Source organism: Oncorhynchus clarkii, chromosome 4 (genome assembly GCF_045791955.1).
Source record: "Oncorhynchus clarkii lewisi isolate Uvic-CL-2024 chromosome 4, UVic_Ocla_1.0, whole genome shotgun sequence".
NCBI classification, from domain to species: Eukaryota; Metazoa; Chordata; class Actinopteri; order Salmoniformes; family Salmonidae; genus Oncorhynchus; species Oncorhynchus clarkii.
The window spans coordinates 90,853,265-90,869,067 of record NC_092150.1 but is presented as its reverse complement, the minus strand read 5'-3'; the positions used below and the strand labels follow the sequence as shown (position 1 = coordinate 90,869,067).

The 15,803-nt window shown below is 49.1% G+C and overlaps 1 protein-coding gene across 1 annotated transcript in view; it reads left to right on the top strand.

The window, feature by feature from the left end:
• The window catches only part of LOC139407436 (eyes absent homolog 4-like), a 192,317-nt gene that overhangs the window by 81,706 nt on the left and 94,808 nt on the right, over window positions 1–15,803 (top strand). Inside the window, exons 4-5 of the mRNA XM_071151222.1 lie at window positions 3,019–3,125; window positions 14,786–14,869. Of these exons, the coding sequence (XP_071007323.1) occupies window positions 3,019–3,125; window positions 14,786–14,869 (191 nt within the window). The remainder of the gene's footprint in view (window positions 1–3,018; window positions 3,126–14,785; window positions 14,870–15,803) is intronic.

Sequence of the window (15,803 nt, the reverse complement as noted above, 5' to 3'; positions counted from 1 at the left end):
GACTGACCATAACAGCTGAAACAGAGCAGTACCTTCTCCATACAGCTAGACTGACCATACCAGCTGAAACAGAGCAGTATCTTCTCCTCCATACAGCTAGACTGACCATACCAGCTGAAACATAGCAGTACCTCCTCCATACAGCTAGACTGACCATACCAGCTGAAACAGAGCAGTACCTTCTCCTCCATACAGCTAGACTGACCATACCAGCTGAAACAGAGCAGTACCTTCTCCATACAGCTAGACTGACCATACCAGCTGAAACAGAGCAGTACCTTCTCCTCCATACAGCTAGACTGACCATAACAGCTGAAACAGAGCAGTACCTTCTCCTCCATACAGCTAGACTGACCATAACAGCTGAAACAGAGCAGTACCTTCTCCATACAGCTAGACTGACCATACCAGCTGAAACAGAGCAGTACCTTCTCCTCCATACAGCTAGACTGACCATACCAGCTGAAACAGAGCAGTACCTCCTCCATACAGCTAGACTGACCATAACAGCTGAAACAGAGCAGTACCTACTCCTCCATACAGCTAGACTGACCATACCAGCTGAAACAGAGCAGTACCTTCTCCATACAGCTAGACTGACCATACCAGCTGAAACAGAGCAGTACCTTCTCCTCCATACAGCTAGACTGACCATAACAGCTGAAACAGAGCAGTACCTTCTCCTCCATACAGCTAGACTGACCATAACAGCTGAAACAGAGCAGTACCTTCTCCATACAGCTAGACTGACCATACCTGACCATACCAGCTGAAACCTTCTCCTCCATACAGCTAGACTGACCATACCAGCTGAAACAGAGCAGTACCTACTCCTCCATACAGCTAGACTGACCATACCAGCTGAAACAGAGCAGTACCTTCTCCATACAGCTAGACTGACCATACCAGCTGAAACAGAGCAGTACCTTCTCCTCCATACAGCTAGACTGACCATACCAGCTGAAACAGAGCAGTACCTTCTCCTCCATACAGCTAGACTGACCATACCAGCTGAAACAGAGCAGTACCTTCTCCTCCATACAGCTAGACTGACCATACCAGCTGAAACAGAGCAGTACCTTCTCCTCCATACAGCTAGACTGACCATACCAGCTGAAACAGAGCAGTACCTTCTCCTCCATACAGCTAGACTGACCATACCAGCTGAAACAGAGCAGTACCTTCTCCTCCATACAGCTAGACTGACCATACCAGCTGAAACAGAGCAGTACCTTCTCCTCCATACAGCTAGACTGACCATACCAGCTGAAACAGAGCAGTACCTTCTCCTCCATACAGCTAGACTGACCATAACAGCTGAAACAGAGCAGTACCTTCTCCTCCATACAGCTAGACTGACCATAACAGCTGAAACAGAGCAGTACTTCGCCAGTTGTTTTGCTCTCGTCTTAGACAGGCCTTCAATCTGAAAGCCACGCACCGTGAGTCTATGTACGTGGCCCAGACTGACAACTCGCTGTATATCCCAGGCTGTCGGAGTGTGATTCGAGGGGCTTGGTATTTGAGAAGCTCGTTGGCAGTCCACTTCCTGTATCAGCACCTCCCCCTGGCCTGCCCCCCCCCCCCCCCCCCCCCCGCAAGAAAACACATTATCATCAACATCAAACCAGGCTCCTCTGATAACAGAATGTTTATGTGTGTGTTCTGTTGGTGAGATCACCTGTCCCTCCCTCACCTGTCCCCCCTCACCTGTCCCCCCTCACTTGTCCCCCCCTCACCTGTCCCCCCTCTCCTGTCCCCCATACCTGTCCCCCCTCACCCATCCCCCTACACCTGTCCCCCCTCACCTCTCCCCCTACACCTGTCCCCCCTCACCTGTCCCCCCTCAACTGTCCCCCCATACCTGTCCCCCCTCACCCATCCCCCTACACCTGTCCCCCCTCACCTCTCCCCCTACACCTGTCCCCCCCACCTGTCCCCATACCTGTCCCCCCTCACCCATCCCCCTACACCTGTCCCCCCTCACCTCTCCCCCTACACCTGTCCCCCCTCAACTGTCCCCCAACACCTGTCCCCCCTCACCCATCCCCCTACACCTGTCCCCCCTCACCTGTCCCCCTACACCTGTCCCCCCTCACCTGTCCCCCTACACCTGTCCCCGCTCACCTGTCCCCCCACACCTGTCCCCCCTCACCTGTCCCCCCATACCTGTCCCCCCTCACCTGTCCCCCCTCACCTGTCCCCCCATACCTGTCCCCCTCTCCTGTCCCCCCTCACCTGTCCCCCCATACCTGTCCCCCCTACCTGTCCCCCCTCACCTGTCCCCCATACCTGTCCCCCCTCAGTTGTCTCCCCATACCTGTCCCCCTTTCCTGTCCCCCCTCACCTGTCCCCCCTTGCCTGTCCCCCCCTCACCTGTCCCCTCTCAGTAGCTGCCAGGTTGACAAGGCTGGTATGTCTACCAGTGTATAAGTCTTTATACAAACAGTAAACATTAACAGCATGGGCAGCAGACTCATTACATTTAACTCAGGGTGTAAAATACTGTGTCTGTGTGTGTTAGAGTGTGTTAGAGTGTGTGTGTGTGTGTGTGTGTGTGTGTGTGTGTGTGTGTGTGTGTGTGTGTGTGTGTGTGTGTGTGTGTGTGTGTGTGTTCGAGTGTCTGTGTGTGTTTGTGTGTGTTCGAGTGTCTGTGTGTGTAAGAGTGTGTGTGTGTGTGTGTGTGTGTGTGTGTGTGTGTGTGTGTGTGTGTGTGTGTGTGTGTTAGTGTGTGTTAGAGTGTCTGTGTGTGTTAGAGTGTCTGTGTGTGTTAGTGTGTCTGTGTGTGTTAGTGTGTCTGTGTGTGTGTGTTAGAGTGTCTGTGTTTGTTAGTGTCTGTGTGTGTTAGTGTGTCTGTGTGTGTTAGTGTGTCTGTGTGTGTTAGTGTGTGTTAGTGTGCGTTAGTGTGTGTTCTGTATTTTGGTTTCAGACTGACATGGACTGTACTCCATTTCTCTCTCTTTTCTCTCTCTCTGTGTGTGTGTGTGTGTGTGTGTGTGTGTGTGTGTTTTGTGTCAGGCCTATGGAGATGCAAGACCTAGCCAGTCCTCATAACAGTGTGGTGGGCGGAGACTCATCAGGCTCCAAGCTGACAGGTTCCTCTGTCACTACCAACGGAACTGGAGGTGAGAGGGAGGGAGGGGTGGAGGTGGAGGGGTGGAGGGAGGGAGAGATGGGGTGGGAGAGGGAGGGGTGGAGGGAGGAAGGGAGAGAGGGGTGAAGGGAGGGATAGATGGGGAGGGAGAGTGGGATGGATGGAGGGAGAGATGGGGAGGGAGAGTGGGAGACATGGGGAGGGAGAGTGGGATGGAGGGAGGGAGAGATGGGGAGGGAGAGTGGGATGGAGGAAGGGAGAGATGGGGGAGGGAGAGAGGGGTGGAGAGATGGGGGAGGGAGAGAGGGGTGGAGAGATGGGGGAGAGAGAGATGGGGCAGGGAGCGAGGGAGGGGGGTGGAGGGAGGGAGAGAGGGATGGAGGGAGGGAGAGAGGGGTGGAGGGAGGGAGAGAGGGGTGGAGGGAGGGTGAGAGGGGTGGAGGGAGGGAGTGAGGGGTGGAGGGAGGGAGAGAGGGGTGGAGGGAGGGAGAGAGGGGTGGAGGGAGGGAGAGAGGGGTGGAGGGAGGGTGAGAGGGGTGGAGGGAGGGAGAGAGGGGTGGAGGGAGGGTGAGAGGGGTGGAGGGAGGGAGTGAGGGGTGGAGGGAGGGAGAGAGGGGTGGAGGGAGGGAGAGAGGGGTGGAGGGAGGGTGAGAGGGGTGGAGGGAGGGAGGGAGTACTGTAAACCATTCACTAACCAGTACTGTAAACCATTCACTAACCAGTACTGTAAACCATTCACTAACCAGTACTGTAAACCATTCACTAACCAGTACTGTAAACCATTACTAACCAGTACTGTAAACCATTCACTAACCAGTACTGTAAACCATTCACTAACCAGTACTGTAAACCATTCACTAACAAGTACTGTAAACAATTCAGTAACCAGTACTGTAAACCATTCACTAACCAGTACTGTAAACCATTCACTAACCAGTACTGTAAACCATTTACTAACCAGTACGGTAAACCATTCACTAACCAGTACTGTAAACCATTACTAACAAGTACTGTAAACCATTCACTAACAAGTACTGTAAACCATTCACTAACCAGTACTGTAAACAATTCAGTAACCAGTACTGTAAACCATTCACTAACCAGTACTGTAAACCATTCACTAACAAGTACTGTAAACCATTCATTAACCAGTACTGTAAACCATTCACTAACCAGTACTGTAAACCATTCACTAACCAGTACTGTAAACCATTACTAGCCAGTACTGTAAACCATTCACTAGCCAGTACTGTAAACCATTACTAGCCAGTACTGTAAACCATTCAGTAACCAGTACTGTAAACCATTCACTAACCAGTACTGTAAAACATTCACTAACCAGTACTGTAAACCATTACTAGCCAGTACTGTAAACCATTCACTAACCAGTACTGTAAACCATTCACTAACCAGTACTGTAAACCATTCACTAACCAGTACTGTAAACCATTCACTAACCAGTACTGTAAACCATTACTAGCCAGTACTGTAAACCATTACTAGCCAGTACTGTAAACCATTCACTAACCAGTACTGTAAACCATTTAGAATTGAAGGTCTAGTTCACACACATACACACTCAACAGTCTCTCTCTCACGCACAGATACATAGAGAGGTGTGAGTCCTGGACTAAACCTTTGGATAAAGTGTATAAACAGAGAGTTACACCCTTCTCTTCTCTCCCACCGACCACTTGGCTGATGGTGTGTGTTTGGTTTTACTATCCTTCTGGTGACCTGGGGGCCTCTGATAAACCAGTGCATGCAATACGTACCAAATATACCCCGAAACCTGCGTGTGGTTTTCACACAGAATTATTATTATTTTTTTAACTGAACTTGACGTAAGAATGTGTTCACCTTCCCGCAAACTTTACACCACGGGTACGCTGAGTTTCTATTGTTTGAAGCATTGCATTCCAAGCACTCAAGCAGCAAATGGGGGATAAGATGGACATGTTTGTTCATAACAAATTACAGGTTACTAACAAGATGACAATCGTTGAGCCATTTGTGAGAAGAGAGAACATCCATTTTGTGTCTTTTGCGTTCTACAACAATTACAAAACAGGCTGTTCATCCGTTGCATTGAAGGGTGTAATGTCTACCACTGTATCTAGACGACGTGTCAGAGTTCACGGTAGCGTGTAGATTAGAGGGGGGGGAGACAAAAAGACAATGCAAAACATTAAGCCCTATCAAATGATCTGTTTACAAGGGCCACAACTATTTGCTATTGTTTTTGTCTGTCTGTCAGATAGTCTCGGGCCTAAATGTTACTGCAACAGTGGGAACATTCTGTCGTCAAAACCTCCAGAAACGTCTGATTAAGTTAAGGCCGTTTCTATTTCCTTTAGATATATTTAGTCCTCATTTCCAAATACGTCCAAAGTGTCCAAAGTATGCAGGAAATAAGGGTGTTATTGTCACCATTAAAAAGGTGACTGATGGGTAATTTTTACTTCCTCCCCCAGTTTCAGGACCGGTCTGATTTTATACCGTGCGTGCGACAAATTCATCAATCTCAGTATGTTTGTACGATATTTAGTGTGAAATTGACGCAAATTGTTATAAATGAGGCCCTCGTGAAGTCCTCATAAGGATAAAAAAAAAACAGGGAACATGTCAAGGCCCTCACAAGGAAAAAGGCTATTTTAAGGTTAGGTATTAGGGTTAGGGATACCATTAGAATTAGGGTTAGGAGTTATGGAAAATGAGATTTTGAATGGGGATCAATTGATTGGTCCCCGCAAGTATAGTGTGTGTGTGTGTGTGTGTGTGTGTGTGTGTGTGTGTGTGTGTGTGTGTGTGTGTGTGTGTGTGTGTGTGTGTGTGTGTGTGTGTGTGTTTGAAGCGCAGCCCACAGAGCACTGGAAACTATTTCCTCCTCTAGAGCTTTAAAGCATCACACTCACTCAGATGTCAACACCACCAAGTCTTGTTCTCTCTCCCTCTCTCACTGTCTCTCTCACTGTCTCTCTCTCTCTCTCCCTCTCTCACTGTCTCTCTCACTGTCTCTCTCTCTCTCTCTCTCTCTCTCTCTCTCCCTCTCTCACTGTCTCTCTCATTGTCTCTCTCTCTCTCTCTCTCTCTCTCTCTCTCACTCTCTCTCTCACTCTCTCTCTCTCTCTCTCTCTCTCTCTCTCTGACTCTCTCCCTCTCTGTCTCTCTCTCTCTCTCTCTCTGACTCTCTCCCTCTCTGTCTCTCTCTCTCACTCTCTCTCTCTCTCTCTCTCCCTCTCTGTCTCTCTCCCTCTCTCTCTCTCTCTCTCTCTCTCTCACTGTCTCTCTCTCTCACTGTCCCACTGTCTCTCTCTCTCTCTCTGTCTCTCTCTCTCTCTCTCTCTCTCTCTCTCTCTCTCTCTCTAACTCTCTCACTGTCGCTCTCACTGTCGCTCTCACTCTCTCTCACTGTCTCTCTCTCTCTCTAACTCTCTCTGAGAGATGTGAGGAGAGGGAGGAGGAGAGGAGAGAAACAGGAGGATAGAGGAGAGTAATGAGGAGAAGAGAGAGACAGAGAGAGAGACAGAGAGGGAGACAGAGAGAGAGAGAGAGAGAGAGAGAGAACATGGGGGAACGAGAGAGTAGTTAAACACTCTGTTATCACCTCATTGTTGATGAGTACAGTATTCAGTCTTTCATAGACGTAATAGATGTAATGGAAAAACTGTAATGTACCACATTCTTCTATAGTCAGTGTGTTTATAACGTACTTACATCTCTCTCCCTATTAAAGGATGCTAGCTAGATGATATTCAATCAAACTTGATGATGTCAGAGTTAATAGTTTTAACAGCCCCTCTGGGCGGGACTAAAGCAACACACACACCACATACCCAACATTCCATTCACCTGACATCAGCCATCTCATTGGCCAGCAGTGGTCTTCGTGGTATTTGTTCATTTCAGCGGGTCCTGTTTGGGCTGTCTTCCCAGAGGGGATTGATAAAGTTTCAGTCGTCTAGCTCTAGGTGTGTCTGGCGACGAGATGTCATTGAAGAACAATGAGAAGAAAACCTAGGAAACATTGTGCTTGAAGATTGACTTTATACAGCTTGTTCTCTCGTTGAATCGGAGTAGTTTAATCGTTTATTAATAACTAACTGCCAACAAACGGCTTCTTGTAGCCTTCGATGAGCCTTTCTACTAGCAAATTGGACCACATTTCAGCAGCGATCTGCTCTAATTGAATGTTGGAGAGGTGCCCTCCACCCACTGCTGTTTTCCGCTCTTGTCATAGGTTATAGATGTGATTCATTGTCGACCGTACGGAGCCACACATCTGTGGGTAAATCATGCTTGGGATGATTTACAAGCAAACTGTGAGATTTATCAACATGAGTGTGTAAATTTACGACCATGACCACGACGACCATGACGACCATGACAGCCATGACCACGACAGCCATGACCACGACTGCGACCATGATACCCACGACCTTGACAGCCATGACCATGACCACGACAGCCATGACCACTACTACGACCATGATGACCATGACACCCACGACCATGACAGCCATGACCATGACCACGACTACGACCATGATACCCACGACCACGACAGCCATGACCACGACTACGACCATGACACCCACGACCATGACAGCCATGACCACGACTACGACCATGACCATGACACCCACGACAACGACAGCCATGACCATGACCACGACTACGACCATGATACCCACGGCCACGACAGCCATGACCACGACTACGACCATGACACCCACGACCATGACAGCCATGACCACGACTACGACCATGACCATGACACCCACGACCATGACAGCCATGACCATGACCACGACTACGACCATGATACCCACGACCACGACAGCCATGACCACGACTACGACCATGACACCCATGACCATGACAGCCATGACCATGACAACGACTACGACCATGATACCCACGACCACGACAGCCATGACCACGACTACGACCATGATACCCACGACCACGACAGCCATGACCACGACTACTACCATGATACCCACGACCATGACAGCCATGACCACGACTACGACCATGATACCCACGACCACGACAGCCATGACCACGACTACTACCATGATACCCACGACCACGACAGCCATGACCACGACTACGACTACGACCATGACAGCCATGACCACAACTACGACCATGATACCCACGACCATGACAGCCATGACCACGACTACGACCATGATACCCACGACCATGACAGCCATGACCACGACCACGACTACTACCATGATACCCACAACCATGACAGCCATGACCACGATTACGACTACGACCATGATACCCACGACCACGACTACGACCATGATACCCAAGACCACGACAGCCATGACCATGACCACGACTACTACCATGACAGCCATGACCACGACTACGACCATGATACCCACGACCATGACAGCCATGACCACGACCACAACCATGACACCCACGACCATGACAGCCATGACCACGACTACGACCATGATACCCAAGACCATGACAGCCATGACCACGACTACGACCATGACACCCACGACCACGACAGCCATGACCACGACTACGACTACGACCATGACAGCCATGACCACGACTACGACCATGATACCCACGACCATGACAGCCATGACCACGACCACGACCATGACACCCACGACCACGACAGCCATGACCACGACTACGACTACGACCATGATACCCACGACCACGACAGCCATGACCACGACTACGACTACGACCATGATACCCACGACCACGACAGCCATGACCATGACCACGACTACGACCATGACAGCCATGACCACGACTACGAACATGATACCCACGACCATGACAGCCATGACCATGACCACGACTACGACCATGACACCCACGACCATGACCACGACCATGACAGCCATGACCACGACTACGACCATGACACCCACGACCATGACAGCCATGACCATGACCACGACTACGACCATGACAGCCATGACCACGACTACGACCATGACACCCACGACCATGACAGCCATGACCATGACTACGACTACGACCATGACAGCCATGACCACGACTACGACCATGATACCCACGACCATGACAGCCATGACCACGACTACGACCATGACACCCACGACCATGACCACGACCATGACAGCCATGACCACGACTACGACCATGACACCCACGACCATGACAGCCATGACCATGACCACGACTACGACCATGACACCCACGACCATGACAGCCATGACCATGACCACAACTACGACCATGATACCCACGACCATGACAGCCATGACCACGACTACGACCATGATGACCATGATACCCACGACCTTGACAGCCATGACCACGACTACGACTACGACCATGATACCCACGACCACGACAGCCATGACCATGACCACGACTACGACCATGATACCCACGACCACGACAGCCATGACCACGACTACGACCATGATACCCACGACCTTGACACCCATGACCATGACTACGACCATGATACCCACGACCTTGACAGCCATGACCATGACACCCACGACCATGACCATGACACCCACGACCATGACCATGATACCCACGACCATGACAGCCATGACCATGACCACTACCATGATACCCACGACCATGATGACCATGATACCCACGACCTTGACAGCCATGACCATGACACCCACGACCATGACCATGATACCCACGACCATGACACCCATGACCATGACAGCCATGACCATGACCACGACCATGACAGCCATGACCACGACTACGACCATGATACCCACGACCATGATGACCATGATACCCACAACCTTGACAGCCATGACCATGACACCTACGACCATGACCATGACACCCACAACCATGACCATGATACCCACGACCATGACAGCCATGACCATGACCACGACCATGGCAGCCATGACCACGACTACGACCATGATACCCACGACCATGACCATGATGACCATGACACCCATGACCACAAACATGACCACGACCACGACCATGATGACCATGATACCCACGACCATGACACCCATGACCACGACCATGATGACCATGATACCCACGACCATGACACCCATGACCATGACCACGACCATGACCATGATACTCACGACCATGACAGCCATGACCACGACCACGACCATGACACCCACGACCACGACCACGACCATGATGACCATGACACCCACGACCATAACAGCCATGACCATGACCACGACTACGACCATGATACCCACGACCATGACAGCCATGACCACGACTACGACCATGACACCCACGACCATGACAGCCATGACCACGACTACGACCATGATACCCACGACCATGACAGCCATGACCACGACTACGACCATGACACCCACGACCATAACAGCCATGACCATGACCACGACTACGACCATGATACCCACGACCATGACACCCATGACCATGACCACGACCATGATGACCATGACACCCACGACCATAACAGCCATGACCATGACCACGACTACGACCATGATACCCACGACCATGACAGCCATGACCACGACTACGACCATGACACCCACGACCATGACAGCCATGACCACGACTACGACCATGATACCCACGACCATGACAGCCATGACCACGACTACGACCATGACACCCACGACCATAACAGCCATGACCATGACCACGACTACGACCATGATACCCACGACCATGACAGCCATGACCACGACCACGACCACAACCATGACGACCACAACCATGACGGCCATGACCATGGCAGCCATGACCACGACCACGACCGTGACACCCATGACCATGACTGCCACGACCACAACACCCACGACCATGACACCCACGACTATGATACAATTAGGGCCTGGATGATACCCTTAGGGATGATACCACTAGGCCCGGGATGATACCCTTAGGGATGATACCGCTAGGGCCGGGATGATACCACTAGGGCCGGGATGATACCAGTAGGGATGATACCAGTAGGGCCGGGATGATACCAGTAGGGATGATACCAGTAGGGCCGGGATGATACAAGTAGGGCCAGTATGATACCAGTAGGGCCGGTATGATACCAGTAGGGCCGGTATGATACCAGTAGGGCCGGTATGATACCAGTAGGGATGATACCAGTAGGGCCGGGATGATACCAGTAGGGCCGGTATGATACCAGTAGAGATGATACCAGTAGGGCCGGGATGATACCAGCTGGGCCGGTATGATACCAGTAGAGATGATACCAGTAGGGCCGGGATGATACCAGTAGGGATGATACCAGTAGGGCCGGGATGATACCAGTAGAGATGATACCAGTAGGGATGATACCATTAGGGCCGGGATGATACCAGTAGGGATGATACCAGTAGGGCCGGGATGATACAAGTAGGGCCAGTATGATACCAGTAGGGCCGGTATGATACCAGTAGAGATGATACCAGTAGGGCCGGGATGATACCAGTAGGGATGATACCAGTAGGGCCAGGATGATACCAGTAGAGATGATACCAGTAGGGATGATACCACTAGGGCCGGGATGTGTTCTGGAGTGGCCAGATGTCCTCTATAGCCTAAAACTTTTCATAAATAAGCAGAAATTATTTATGGTTTTATTGGACACATTTATATATTGATCATGTGGGTTTAGATGTCCTGTTGGTTGTTGCTGTAAAAGAAGAGAAACATTTAGTTCGGTTTGGCCCCGAAACCTATTGTTTTGTGTTGCTCCCTGTAAAATGTCACTCTGTCTTGTCATATAACGATCAGAAATGACCTCTTCAAGGTGGTCATGTTTAACAATTGAAATGTTCAGGTGAATCTTCAGAAATGTGAAAAAATGATGACCTTGTTTTTTTTTCCCCTCTGTGATTTGAAGAAGAAGGGGTTTTTTTCTGTTATTTTTCATTTTCAGAGAATTGACGGGCAAAATGGGGCTCTTTCGGAGCTGATGATTTTTCATTGGTGGGCGATGTGGTAGTAGCCTGGAGGAACGTACATGTTCATATCCTGAAGTGTATTCATGATTAACATTAGAACGGTTGTTTATCATCTGACAATGTGTGTATTGAAATTCATGCTGTTGAATAGTCTGATTCGAAACGGATTCTCATTGGCTGTTACATAATGAGTGTTGGCATTTAAACAAAGGTCACCTTTCCTTGTTTGTAGGACAGGTAACGGGTCGACATGCTAACTGGGTTACAGGCCTCAACGTTTCTTTACTAGAGCGCTGCATGTTTTCTTTCAGTTTGTCTTTGACCAGTTTATTTTATTTTGTAAATATATCGGTACGCGAGTCTTATGTTGTAAATATATCTGTACGCGAGTCTTATGTTGTAAATATATCGGTACGCGAGTCTTATGTTGTAAATATATCTGTACGCGAGTCTTATGTTGTAAATATATCGGGACGCGAGTCTTATGTTGTAAATATATCGGGACGCGAGTCTTATGTTGTAAATATATCGGGACGCGAGTCTTATGTTGTAAATATATCGGTACGCGAGTCTTATGTTGTAAATATATCGGGACGCGAGTCTTATGTTGTAAATATATCGGTACGCGAGTCTTATGTTGTAAATATATCTGTACGCGAGTCTTATGTTGTAAATATATCTGTACGCGAGTCTTATGTTGTAAATATATCGGTACGCGAGTCTTATGTTGTAAATATATCTGTACGCGAGTCTTATGTTGTAAATATATCTGTACGCGAGTCTTATGTTGTAAATATATCGGGACGCGAGTCTTATGTTGTAAATATATCGGTACGCGAGTCTTATGTTGTAAATATATCTGTACGCGAGTCTTATGTTGTAAATATATCGGTATGCGAGTCTTATGTTGTAAATATATCGGGACGCGAGTCTTATGTTGTAAATATATCGGTACGCGAGTCTTATGTTGTAAATATATCTGTACGCGAGTCTTATGTTGTTAATATATCTGTAGGCGAGTCTTATGTTGTAAATATATCGGGACGCGAGTCTTATGTTGTAAATATATCGGTACGCAAGTCTTATGTTGTAAATATATCGGTACGCGAGTCTTATGTTGTAAATATATCGGTACGCGAGTCTTATGTTGTAAATATATCGAGACGCGAGTCTTATGTTGTAAATATATCGGGACGCGAGTCTTATGTTGTAAATATATCGGTACGCGAGTCTTATGTTGTAAATATATCGGTACGCGAGTCTTATGTTGTCCTGCAAGTAAAAGTCCAGATTTGCTGTTCGCCTCCTCACTGTTAAAATCCAACTGCATGGTCCACATTGACACCGTTGAAGAGTCCAGATCTGAATCACATCCCTAACCTATGGTGAGATCTGAATCACATCCCTAACCTATGGTGAGATCTGAATCACATCCCTAACCTATGGTGAGATCTGAATCACATCCCTAACCTATGGTGAGATCTGAATCACATCCCTAACCTATGGTGAGATCTGAATCAGAATCCATAACCTATGGTGAGATCTGAATCACATCCCTAACCTATGGTGAGATCTGAATCACATCCCTAACCTATGGTGAGATCTGAATCACATCCCTAACCTATGGTGAGATCTGAATCACATCCCTAACCTATGGTGAGATCTGAATCACATCCCTAACCTATGGTGAGATCTGAATCACATCCCTAACCTATGGTGAGATCTGAATCAGAATCCATAACCTATGGTGAGATCTGAATCACATCCCTAACCTATGGTGAGATCTGAATCAGAATCCATAACCTATGGTGAGATCTGAATCACATCCCTAACCTATGGTGAGATCTGAATCACATCCCTAACCTATGGTGAGATCTGAATCACATCCCTAACCTATGGTGAGATCTGAATCACATCCCTAACCTATGGTGAGATCTGAATCACATCCCTAACCTATGGTGAGATCTGAATCACATCCCTAACCTATGGTGAGATCTGAATCAGAATCCATAACCTATGGTGAGATCTGAAAACATCACAGTTGGTGGAGGACACCTCTCAAACATTCAAGACTTGGAGCAGTTTGCTGCCACATTGCCAGTAGAAAGGTGAAGCTCATTGATGACGACATGAAGGGTTTGTCTGCAGTTATCTTGGCCAAGGACTCTGTACCTAAGTACTAGCTCTGGGGTGCCAATAACGTTGCCCATTCCATTTGTCTTTATGTTCTAAATTAAAATGATAAACTTTTAAGTTAACAAAATAATTAATTAGTTCTGCAATGTATGAAGATCCAATAAGACGGTGTGTGTCTAAAATATTTAAACTTATTTTAGAAGAAATAGGGAACTATTTAAGAATACCGCAAGGGTGTCAATATATTTGGCAGCAACTGTGTTTACTACATGTAACAATCTTCTGGATACTCCAGTTGTGACTGAAAATAACTACTTTGAATACCGAGTGACATTTTGTAAACCATTCTGAACCTTCATGAATCATTCGGAACCCAAATGAACCATTCGGAACCCAAATGAACCATTCGGAACCCAAATGAACCATTCTCAACCTTCATGAACAATTCTGATCCTTCATGAACCATTCGGAACCCAAATGAACCATTCGGAACCCAAATGAACCATTCTGAACCCAAATGAACCATTCTGAACCCAAATGAACAACAGCAGTGTTCTGGTTTGGCTTATTGAGGTAAGAGAGCAGATTGGTTGTCTGTGAGTTGTAACCCCGCCCCCTCTCTGATCCTCCGCCCATTCAGGAGAGACCATGACTATTCTAAACACGGCTGATTGGCTGCTGGGCTGCAGTAGCCCGCCCCCTGGCCACAGTGGAAAGGACTATGGTATTGACTGAGCATGTGTGTGTCTGAGCGGCCTGCTCTGGAGTGGTGTGGCGTGATGTGTGTTTTCAATGTGTGTGGGTGGGGTGGGGTTGTGTGGGGTGGGGGTGTGTGAAGTAGGGGTGTGTGGGGTGGGTTGTGTGGGGTGGGGGTGTGTGAAGTAGGGGTGTGTGGGTTGGGTTGTGTGGGGTGGGGGTGTGTGAAGTGGGGGTGTGGAGTGGGGTGGTGTGTGGTGAGGTTGTGTGGAGTGGGGTTGTGTGGGGTGGGGGTGTGTGGGGTGTGTGGGGTGTGTGGGGTGTGGGTGTGTGAAGTGGGGTTGTGTGGGGTGGGGTGGGGTTGTGTGAAGTGGGGGGGTGTGGGGTGGGGGTGTGTGGGGTGTGTGAAATGGGGGTGTGTGGGGTGTGTGAAGTGGGGGTTTGAAGTGGGGGTGTGTGGGGTGGGGGTGTGGAGTGGGGTGGTGTGTGGTGAGGTTGTGTGGAGTGGGGTTGTGTGGGGTGGGGGTGTGTGGGGTGTGTGGGGTGTGGGTGTGTGAAGTGGGGTTGTGTGGGGTGGGGTGGGGTTGTGTGAAGTGGGGGGGTGTGGGGTGGGGGTGTGTGGGGTGTGTGAAATGGGGGTGTGTGGGGTGTGTGAAGTGGGGTTGTGTGGGGTGGGGTTGTGTGAAGTGGGGGGGTGTGGGGTGGGGGTGTGTGGGGTGTTTGAAGTGTGGGTGTGTGGGGTGGGGTGGGGTGTGTGGGGTGGGGTTGTGTGAAATGTGGTTGTGTGAAGTGGGGGTGTGTGGGATGGGGGTGTGTGAAATGGGATTGTGTGGGGTGGGGGGGGGGGGGGGGGGGGGTGAGTATAGAGGCATCTTCAGAAGCACACAACATTTTGGAATGTTCAGATAGAAATATAGAAAATAGAACAAACATGCCTCTCCGACGTGAAGACCAAGGAATCA